The sequence below is a fragment of the Macrosteles quadrilineatus genome, unplaced genomic scaffold (genome assembly GCF_028750875.1).
Source record: "Macrosteles quadrilineatus isolate MER2022 unplaced genomic scaffold, UCM_ALF_1.0 Scaffold_6__1_contigs__length_79288215, whole genome shotgun sequence".
NCBI classification, from domain to species: domain Eukaryota; kingdom Metazoa; phylum Arthropoda; class Insecta; order Hemiptera; family Cicadellidae; genus Macrosteles; species Macrosteles quadrilineatus.
This window is the reverse complement of record NW_026542599.1, coordinates 11,955,670-11,967,283: the sequence shown is the minus strand read 5'-3', so window position 1 is coordinate 11,967,283 and position 11,614 is coordinate 11,955,670. Positions and strand designations below refer to the sequence as shown.

General features: G+C 36.1%; 1 protein-coding gene across 3 annotated transcripts; it reads right to left on the bottom strand.

The window, feature by feature from the left end:
* Nucleotides 1-2,722: 2,722 nt before the first annotated feature.
* Nucleotides 2,723-9,720, bottom strand: LOC128996916 (ciliogenesis and planar polarity effector 2-like). Of its 3 annotated transcripts, XM_054422448.1 has the most exons (7): nt 9,621-9,705; nt 9,262-9,339; nt 7,652-7,789; nt 6,984-7,249; nt 6,180-6,319; nt 4,940-5,063; nt 2,723-2,927 (listed from the first exon to the last, which is right to left on the bottom strand). In XM_054422448.1, exons 3-7 carry the CDS (start codon nt 7,770-7,772, stop codon nt 2,844-2,846), a joined length of 735 nt encoding a protein of 244 aa, XP_054278423.1. In that variant the 5' UTR covers nt 7,773-7,789; nt 9,262-9,339; nt 9,621-9,705; the 3' UTR covers nt 2,723-2,843. The 3 variants fall into 3 exon arrangements, with proteins under 3 accessions (XP_054278423.1, XP_054278424.1, XP_054278425.1); XM_054422449.1 differs by lacking the exon at nt 9,262-9,339 and having other exon boundaries at nt 9,621-9,720; XM_054422450.1 differs by lacking the exon at nt 9,262-9,339 and having other exon boundaries at nt 9,654-9,696.
* Nucleotides 9,721-11,614: the final 1,894 nt, after the last annotated feature.

The window sequence follows — 11,614 nt, the reverse complement described above, 5'->3', positions numbered from 1 at the left end:
TATATTTGTAAACCTTGAAAAACGTACTAAAACTTTTGTTTGGACCATATTTGCGTATTATTTCAATTTAAAAGTATACATAGAGAAAAACAAAATTTTGCACTCTGAAACAAAGCTTTTAACGAAGTTTAAATTTTATATCTCCCTAAGTATTGGTTTTAGAAAAATGTTTTAAGCACAATAGTTGTAGGAAAACTAATTAGAAATCAAACAAAACAAATTGCAGCTCGATAGCTTACATAGCATTCGAGTTATGATCAATTACGTAAAACACTGCAATTTCTATGTTTGGAGGGGGGTGGGGGGGAAAGCTCAAGGGGTAGAAGTGGGGACTTTTGGGAAAATACACCTCTCATGTGGTTCTATCACATATAAAAAATCCAGCTTTCCACCATTTAGTTGCGAAAAAGGGTGTTTTTTTGCATTCATTGACTGGGCTAAGTAGTGAGTAATTGTTCAGTGTTTTTTTTTAGATTAATTTATATTTAAAAATTGTACTTTAGTACAATATAAGTAAATACAAAAATCACAATTTATATAAATACAAATGAAATTTGTTTAAATAATATTCCATAACTCTAGGAAGAGTGCACCAAATTGGATGATTCTTTTTTTTTGTATTCCTTAGTGCCAGGGGAAGGTTTTCATGTAAGGAAATTTATAATACATCCAACCGTTGTTTAGTAGTAATTTGACTTTAAAATTTTTTTAAAAATTGCCTTTACATTAGCATTGGAGGAAAATGTATTCATTATACTGTGGGATACAATAACATGTGTTGAGCGTAGCGAAAGAACTTCAACCAGGACGTGATTGAGCGATATGAGCGAGCTCATCTTGAAAATGAACATGGATTTGACATAAAACGACATTAGGACAGGACGACTTGTCAGGCCCCCAGTATAAAGTATAAAATTATATCTTATGAGCAATGTCTCACCTATAACGTGTAAACTAAACGGTATCAGCAATCTGACCTACTTTCTCCCACTAAAATGCCCACAGCCCTCATTACGGTAAGCGGTGGAATTAAATATATTTTATGTGTAAATCAAAAAAGTTGCAATAACTTTTGAACCATAATTTCTACAGCAATGGGAGTTGTACCATATTGTTTAGAGTTAGACGGACTATATAACATACTTAATTTCAATCAAAATTAATTGAGCCATAAAAAAAAACATTTTTGTTATAGGCTATTACACAGGGAGTCCACTAGCCCACAGAACATTTGTCATTAATTTCCATGACTTTCCATGACTATCCATGACCATTTACCATTGATTTCCATGGCTCACGAACTTTACTCGAAAATTATAATATAACATACACACACAAATAATACTGCCTAGAAAAGTTATTTTGCAGAAAATACTGTAATATGTATTAATATATAACAGTGGAGTACAAGGTAGAACAATGAACAAATACAAACTCAAAACTCATAAACTAATACAAGCTGTAACTGTCGAACATTTGTGAAAAATCCTTAAAAAAAGCTACAATAGTCGGGGTTACGGCCGAGTAGAGCATTGAATGGTCCCCTCAAATCCATCCATTATTGGGGATTTCCATGACTATCCCTGACTTTCCAGAATGTGGACAGCCTGTTACAGGTTTTTATAAAAAAATAACGATTAAAGAACAAAATTTCAAAAGAACGAAAAAAGTCTGGAGACGCCATAAATTAGTAGGCCTACCCTCAAACCAAATTTTTTACAAATCGAACCTGAAACTTTGACAAAAACAATACTTTCTGCTATACTATATGTATAGGGGGAGGAGATAAAATTAGAATTTACCGAACATGTTTTGGGAACGAATAGTTAAATTCGAAGAGGTTCTTTTTAAAAGAAATATTTTTTTTCCAAGCAAGGAGTCTTGGTGGAGGCAGCGATCACACAAGACCAATTGACGAAGCACGAGAGGTGTAACGTGAAGCAATGTTGGTCTTATATGATCTTTGGATGGAGTGTCTAAACGGGGAATGAAAAAAGTATTTAGAAAAATATACAATTACATTTATTGTTTAGTAACAGACATATAAAATTTCAACTTTTGCAAACTGCGTTATAAATAAGATATTACATTGAACAATATATCAATCTAAGTAGAATTTGCAACAGACAACAATTAGTAAGTTCAAAACTGTACAGGTAATTTTTAGTGTTTATACTTAAATACTTTCCCTACTTAAATACTACATTAGTTGAAATGCCAACCATATGAAAGTAGGTATTTTAAGTCAAGTATGAATCGAGATTAGTGTAGGATGAGTGGTGCGATCTTGTAGTCTTGTTACTGACTAAGGCCGACATGTTCCTTAGACAGGACGACAGGACTGTTAATTAATAGCCCATACAGCCAATGGCAACTAAGGGCGGCCACAGTGTATTCCATGGACATCTACACAAGATGGGACCATCCACATGTAATACAAGATGGGGGGGGGGGGGGGGCGCCACTCAATGAACTTACGCCACTGAACAGAAATCAACGATTAACAGCAGACTCTGTTATCATTCCAAAACTGACCACAACTTTTCCCATGTTAATAGCGTTTTTATGTTTATTCGTTTATTATAAAGGATCGATTAAAACCCATGCCTTGTCCCTGGCTAACATTGACCTTTTGTCAAAAAGCAATAAGCATCATAGCCAATGAGAAATGGCATTTCGGTCCAGGATCGATCACGCTCAGGATCAATGAGCAGTGTACAACTTTAACAACGGAATGGTATATCAACGATTCTCCATAGTAAAATGTATAAGTAGGTGGTACAACTGAAGAATATACACCCGAGCCAGCATTTACTTCAGTTGCGCAAACACCTTCTGCGTAGTTACATAGTGAAGCCATGTTTCAATAGATAATCCTGGTCTCGAACCCAGAGCCTCTCGCAGAGTGAGTTCAGCAGTGGCGCTACCTGCAACAAAAGTGGTTATGTAATTGGCGAGTCGGTGGCTTAGTCAGTACCGTCACGGACTTCGAGCCCAAGGCAGCGATTTTTTGGGATCCTGGTCACTGCCCCAAACATTTTATCAGTATAGTTCATCCTTGTACTGTACCGGCTCACCCCTTGCTTTGCTGGATACGTTCCACGCACAGATCTTTAGTCTATGAGGACGGGCAAATGCAAGGTTAAAAGAGGCTGCCAACCTCTAAAAAAAAATTATTAATTTATTTGTATTACTTAGTATGGCATATATATATATATATATTCCGTTACGAACACATAGCATCATAAGTCTTTCAGAAAATGACTTGTCTTACACATTCCTTGGCTAACAAAAGAAAAGTTCAGATTACACAGAAAATAATTAAAAGAAAACCATTGAATTAATAAAAATTCCTTGTTATCAAACATACTTATGCTTTAGGTTAGATTTCAATGACGCTGATACACCAGGGTGTGTATTTTAAGGCGGAGATGAGTGAAGAATGAGCGTGTTGAATGGGTGAAATTGCAGCTTTATTACTGACTGATAATCAGTGACATCTGTGTCAGGTTTTGAACCATTAACTTTAAGTTTGTTTTCTACAAAAACTAGTAACTCTCCATTTTTAATGACATAAAATACAACCGACAAAGTAAAAAACACCACTATCAAAAGTGTAAATATTCTAAAGCGACTGTATACTCAGGATAGCCCCTGCTCCAAGTGGAGCCAATGCAAAATATTTGTTACTTTCTGGATGACCCTCGTATTACAGTGTGGTCTTAACTATTTGGTTGTAATACCAGAAGATAAGGAATAGATTATAAATACAGGGTGTTTATAAAAGAATGCCAGGATTTAAAACGGTTGTTGCTCGGGGACAGGGGCGTCTCCAGAGGGCAGGCCAGGTAGGCCGGGGCCTACCCAAAATTTTGGTAGATATTTCAAAATTATAAATAAATAAAGACATTTAATTCCATGTAAATAAAGGGAAATCATTACAACTAATTATTTTGCATTTAAATTTTTAAATTCCCCCCTTTTTGCAAGCTCACCACTCAAACCTCTCGTAACCTGATCAAACTCCTTCTTGATCAAAATTTAAGGGGAAAAAACAGACTTTTTTCTCATACTTTGATACAATTTGGAATAATTTAATAAAATTCAGATTTTTACCAATCTTATATGAGCGTAAAATTGGCTAAGTCTGTACGCTTAGGGTGGTTGGAGGGTTTATCTGATGTCTTAATTGAATCGTTTTAGGCACAAAAACTCTATATCTTTTACAGATAACATCATGAAGTGTTGATTTTGGTATGTTCAACTGAAGACTTCATTGGGCAATCGATTTTGGGGCTTCTGATGCAGAATTGTCAGATTTCTTCGACTATGCCATCACTTGTTTTTAGCCGGTCAGGTGAATGTCTTTTCACTCAATAAACTCAACAAAACTCAATAATCCAGCTTCAAATTTCTTTATCATTAAGAAGATTAAAATTTAGTTTAATTTAGCAATCTGTATAAACTCTGTGAACCACAGAATACACTCTGTGCTTTCTGTTGCGCCGTTAACATTGCACTGGCGACTAGCGTCAGGCGTGTGAGACTCAATAGCGGTAGCGGCCTACCACCCCGCACCTGTTTTGCGCATTCCAAGGTCAAAGTTTCCACCCTTGCTACACGGGTAACAGAACTTAGTTGTTTTAGCTTCAATTTGACGTATAAAACGTTTAATTACCTTGAATAGTATCCATAAGCAATTACTATTTAAAATCCCGGAATTCTTTTATAAACACCCTGTATATTGTTTATATGGTTAAACAGTTATGAGCTCATGAGATAATAAAAAATAATGGTTATCATCATAATACACTTATATGAGACAGAAACATACCATAAAATTGTCCAATAATACATTAAGATGATAAGTCATAAGTGATGTCTTTATTTACCATATTACCCATCATAAATCTAGGGTATGTAATCAATGTTATGTTACCTTGTGGACTTCATTGCGGTCGCTACTTGTAGACTTGCCCAGTCTCAATACAGGCACTCTCAACTTAGCCTCAAACTCTTTAGTCTCAGAGGGCTCGACCTCCAGTTTGCTGGTCGAACTGAATCTACCAAAGAGAGAACTAAAGGTTAACCACAATTCACTGGTTAATCTGAATCTACCAAAGGGAGAAATACTAGGGTAACTGTAAGAAAGCCTAAAGTTGTAGTTGTAACTCACAGTAGGCTACCTTAATTACAAGACAATCAGTTCACACAAGGCGACTAACTCGCCACTACCATTAGTCGACAGTCGTAGATACTACTCGCCAGCAAAATTTAATCTGAGTTCAAACATGGCGAGTTGTAGCAGCTAGTAGAGTTTGACGATTTGTTTATGAGTAAATATTTGTGCTGTGAAAAATGCCGTCTGTAGGAATAAGGCAAGACTCTTTGAGACCTGTGTCTAGCGTATTTCTTAGGTACTTTGCGAGAAATTAGAAGATATAGAAACGAATAAAAACGTCAGTGGGTTTGGGAGTGGATAGAGAAAAACATGATGAGGTTAACATTTCTAAAGTTTAAGGAGTTATTAGAAATGTTATCGCCATTAATAAAGAAGGAGAATATCAAGGCTGATACATACACGCTGGAGGCTAGTGATTCCACGCCGAACAAAACTGGAAATAACTTTGAGGTATATGGCAAATGGAGACTCCCTAAAATCACTCCAATACCTTTAGAATGCTACTTAGTTTAGTACAATTTCTGCGTGAATCTCAAGGTTGATTAGTCCTAGTAGGGACTACTCGCCTCAAAAATTTAACATGTCTTGACTTTCTGCATGAGTGAATTTTTAATCGCCACTGAGTACGAGTTGCCCCTACTTTCCTGTTCTCACATAGCGATTATTATCCACAACTCTAGTTGCAGCAAGTAAAATCCCCATGTGTGAACTAGCCATTAAGTAATTGTATCTGTAGACCAGTGGAATGTGGTATGTAAATCGTACTACAAGATTTTTTACACTCAGAAACCCTGAAATCTGTTTATAGACAAAGTCCATCATGCAGCATGTCTCGATTGGCAGGTTTTGGTAAACAACAAGGCTACAAAAATTCATTCTAATATTTAGTTTGCAAGTTCAAGCCTACATTCCATATGTCTTCTGGAATGTTATACAAGTGTTAAGAAAATACTACTTTAAAATTTGTTTCATGCAAAGAATATACAGTTAGGCTTACCTGGTTCCAATAACGATTGATGCTGGTTGGTTAGGGTCATCTTTTGACATTTTGTTGATCAGTTGAGGCAATTCCATGAAGCTGTTGGCGTCCGTGTATGAGAACACATAAACTACGGCATCTACCTTCTCTTTGCAGGACTGTGAAGAAAAGAAGAGAAATAGTAAAGTTTTTACATAAATTTTATTACAAAAGTGCATTTCATAATTCATTTAATTTATTTGCAGATCCACCATTTTTACATACCGGTAAATCAAAGAAAAATTTTTATTAATGGTGTGCTGGGGACATCAAAATGAAAAAGTATGGTCTGGGGTCTATGTTCTACTGAGCCACCTAACTTAGCCTACAGTAATAGCTTATTTTCGATAGGGAAATTCGCTAAAGGAGGATTGGATATAGGACCTAGAGAACAAAGGTGTTCAAGACAATTAGGCTACGGCCACACGGGCGTTTTTTCACGCAAGAACGCAGCGTGAAAAAACGCAAGAAATATGAGCAGCATTAAATGTAATGAGGTATGCCACACGCAGTGTGTTTTCCCGCATTTGCGGGCGCCCATTTGTTTCAATGCTACTCTAATTTTTCGCGTGTTTTCACGCTGCGTTTGTGCGTGAAAAAAACCCCCGTGTGGCCGCAGCCTTAATGGTGTAGAAATGTTCCATTGCACAAGACAAATGAAATAAAATTATCAACTTAATTTAGTATTGTGAAAATCGAGTGTTGCCAACTGTCTGGAACTTTTTAATCAGGTGGGAATGTCTGGAAACTAATATTATGTAAATCTTTGCTTCAATAACTTACGGGCAAAATATGACTGTATTTCTTTATCGTGTTTTCGCCTGCATCCCAACACTGAAGTTTAAAGAGAATCACTTTATCCCAGATCTTCACAGGCCAGTAAATGTTGGTTTTCCGAATGCCGACAGTTTCTATATAAGTTGAAGGGATAGAGGTGCCAGCCAGTCTTGCTATAGTCGCCGTCTTTCCGATACCAGCCTTTCCGACAAAGAACAGCTTGTAGCAAACTTCTTCCACTTGTGTCAATATAGACGGACGTTCTAGAATTCCTGAAAAGACTTTTCTTTAGATTTTAGGATTCACACAGATATTGGAAGGTTATGCCTCAGTTAGGCTTGATTAGGCCTAGTTGATCAAGAGATGAGCTAATTGAGAACACCCGGCACCCAGGAAACAGACACATAGGCCTACTTTCTTTTGTAGCTTGTCAAGAACCCTTATCACGTTGAAAATTATACAAGGGTACATTGTTACTCCCTAAATAACAATATTTTTGTACCGTAATATAAAGTTACAATATACAAAATTACAATGAATAAGATAGATATGTAGAATGGAAAACTAAAAGGCACAGTCAGAGGATTTTTGATTACCATTTGGCTTGGCTCAAAGAATTTACTAACAGTTAGAAATACACAACAAAATATATAACCTTAGCAAAATAAATTTACCAAATAGTTTTCGTCCCGTTGTCTGAGGGTTGTAGAAATGTTGTAGAACCGTCTCGCCCTCAGCAGTGCTCTGCCAATCCATCATTACAATAGGTCGACTAGAACCTGGGGCTCTTGCCATAATGGTTTACTGATGTGCTGAAAAATTGTTCGACTTATAATATGTTTGTGTTAAGACAATAGTTGTGACAAGTTGTTTGAAAACTAAGAATTTGTTGATTGCTCTTTTAGCCTAAAGAAATTTGAAATCTAAGTCCTAAATTAAGTTAGGCTAGGTACACTATGCTTAATTACCATTTACCAACAAAACATTAGGTATGGTACCTTAAACCTAATCAAAGAGACTTTGGGCTTCACTTTAGTATCCGTCCTACACTCATTCAAATGAAAAATATCAATATATAGATTATTCAATATATCAATTATTTTTTTCGGTTAGTTAGGTAGTTTAACCTAAATAACCAAATTTGATATATCGAATGAAATAATCGATAAGTTATATCGATTGATATTTTAATTCAAATGAGTGTAGGGCGGATACTAAAGTGCAGCCCGACTTTGTAACACACAGAAGGTTGTTGGTTTGGTTACTTAAGATAAGTTAATAATACGTTACAACTTACAACTAGTAAGCAAGACCTAATAAGAAAATGATTGATTTGATTAAAAGTCAAACAAGAGAATCTGGTTTCAAAATGCTGAAGGTTTGTGGAGATTATCTTGAAGAACAATATGCAATAAACAGCCGATACTACTTGTAAATTGCTTTAAATCAACTTGATTCCACTCATAAGCGAGAAATAACTTATCATCAGGGCCGCGTTAAGGGTCAATGGAGGCCTGGGCAAACCCAAGAGCAGCTCACCCCTTTTTTCCTAGTGCTGGCAGGATTGGTTGCTGGTTGGTTTGGAGGTACCCAGCGGGCGCCTCCAAACCACCGAAATTAAACCATCCACTTTTATTTTTGACACTCTGGAATAAAACTAATGGTTCTAATACAACATTGCTAAAGTATAATTAATTCGTCATAGTGCACACCAGGAATACTAGAAGAATAACGGGGTATGGATCATAAACATAAACAAATGACAATTTTGGCCCGCAAGTAAACAAAACCCCCTATCTATTATCTATTATACTGTAGTATTAAAGTGAAACAATCAAATCTTAAGTATGTAAATGGTAAGTTAAAGGCCATTAACCAAATAAAATTATAGGCATATATGGCACATCAAAATGAAGCTCAGAGTGTGTGGATTTGCCAAAAAGTATTTGTATGAAAGAATTCTCTTAGGGACCTGCCCCAGAGGCCGATTCCCAAAGGGTTACGCCTTACACGCATTATTCGATTAATTTAGTGAACAAACGCTGGTCAATGCAATTGACATTAGTTGTTTGTTTACATTTTTGTTTACTTTAGGTACCCCATTTAGGTACCCCTAAATGAACACTGATGCTATTTCTAGCTGTTTGATACAAGTGAGTGCTTTAGGGTGTTTGAATGAAGATGCATATGAGATGAACAATTACATGTGTGTTGTGTGTTAGTGTGTTGGTCGTCCAAGAGGCTGTCACCGATCTGTAACAGGACTTTGTGAAAGAGGGTGGACCTCGCCCACTTCAGGAAGTAAGGTATGATGGTCCCGCAGCTTGTAAAATTCCTTCTGATAATTTCTCGAACTTGGGCCCTTTAAATGAAATATAAAATGAAAATTGATTTCATTAATTTAATGGTAGCACTAGTGGCAGCTATGTACACCCGTGAATTAGCGAGGGTAGAACCTCTTGTACTTATACCGTAGCATTAATTAACATATGGTTTTGTTTACTTTCTAGCCAAAAACGTTATTTGTTTATGTTTATGATCCATGTTATTTTTGCAGACACTACTAAATACTTGTATCCAAGTTATACTACTTTTTACTTTGAAAGGATTAATAAAACAATAAAACTAAATCTTTACACTTACATCCGATGAAAAGCGAATGGATGACCTACTAACTTTAGTGAACAAGAATTAGGTATGAAAACAGCACATCGTTAAACTCATTCAAACCAATAATCCTCCCTAGGTCCTAGGTTGACAACGAAGCTGTTTTTGTTTTGTTTTGTTTTGGTTTAGTTCTGTTCTACTTCTACTAGTGCTCTGTTCCTTCTTCTTTTTTTCAACAAAGCGTGGTTACTATCCCAAAAAAGTGCTAAAGCTAAATAGGGCTAAAGCTATTGACTAAAGAAATTCCTAATTAAACTAAGTAAGGTTTTATACTTAATATCATTACAATCGATTAATTAATTATTCTCAATTTTTATTGCATAATAGTATGAGTACGGTATGGGTATATTGTACTATTACCATGTACACACGCAGATGTAGTTCATGTACTCTTGAGTAAGCGGTCAAACTTCTAACACTTTTTAGGATATGCCGAGAATCAAAGCACGGCCGCCTTTAACTACAGGCCGCGGCCTGGTAGAATTGGCAACATCGCAAGTGGTGTTATTCAGTGACAAACGTCCCATAAGATAACATGGCAGACAGGTGACACCAGCTCATTAATTCGCACTTTATTGAATTAATTTTTAATTTATGAACATAAATTTATTAAAATATTGAAAATAAAACATACAGAATTGAAAATTGAAACAATATGAAATAAAATCTATATCTGTACATTTTTAAGCGGAGTCAATATTGTCATAGTCTAGTAATCAATCTTTCGTAAATACACAAATACCATTAGTTGCTTCCAAAAAAATCAGCTGTTACAACACCACTTGCGACGTTGCCAGTTCGAAGGCCGCGGCCTGGAGTTAAAGGCGGCCGTGATCAAAGCCATCCCAACCACTCAAAGACCACGACCGCCTTTAACTCCAGGCCGCGGCCTTCGAAGTGGCAACGTCGCAAGTAGGGTTGTAACAGCTGTTTTGTTTGGAAGCGGCTAAAATGGTATTTGCGTATTTACGAAATTAATCCGGTTACCGGACTATGAAAATATTGACCCTGCCCTGCTTAAAATTTACATAGGTATATATTTTCAATGGATACCTACTCTATTGGTTTTTAATTCTGTATGTTTTATTTTCAACATTTTAATAAGTTCATGTTCATAAATTTAAATTTAAATCAGTAAAGTGTGCTAATGTCACCTGTCTACCATGTGATCTTATGGGACGTCTGACACTAAACAATCCTACTTGCGACGTTGCCAATTATCAGGCCACGGCCTGGGGCCTATTTCATAATAAAGTACAAACTAATTAGGAAATCAGCTGATAGCCCAATGCAAATTTAATGGAAATTGTAGTTGTAACGTGTAACTTGTAGTTTATTATGAAATGCCCATTTCAGGGGCCCCCCTTTTTTGTCACTTTTTTATCATTTTTCCAGGGGGCCTCCTGGAGTTAAAGGTGGCCTTGACCAAGACGCTAACCACTAGGCAATCAAAAAATTAACTGACATTTCTCAGGATCGGACTTGTGACCTGCACACAGTACACGGTATACTTAATGCTACCATAGGTTAGGAGGAGGTAAAACATACTCAGTCTATGGTTAGGAATATATCCTCTCAGCTTCCCAGCTAAACCCGAACTATATTGTTATTCTATATTTTATATTTCAGATCGCCTTTTCACTTTATCACAGTAACAAATAGTTATATATCATTATTTTGTCGTAAAGTAGTGATTTGTGACAATAATGTGATATCAACTAAAACAAACAAATTTATTTTTTGATTTTTTTACTACAAATTGACCCATATTGCATTAATGTATGAGCATTGAGCAGAATAGTTAACAGTGCAGTTTCATAGTCACAAGAAATTCTTAAAGCAGGAAATTTGTTTTTTAGCGAATTTCCCTATAGGGAAGTAGCTATTACCGTAGGTCTCATGGTAAGACCTAAGCCCGGGACCGATTTACTTTTTCATTTTGATGTCCCCAGAGGCCAAAAACACCATTC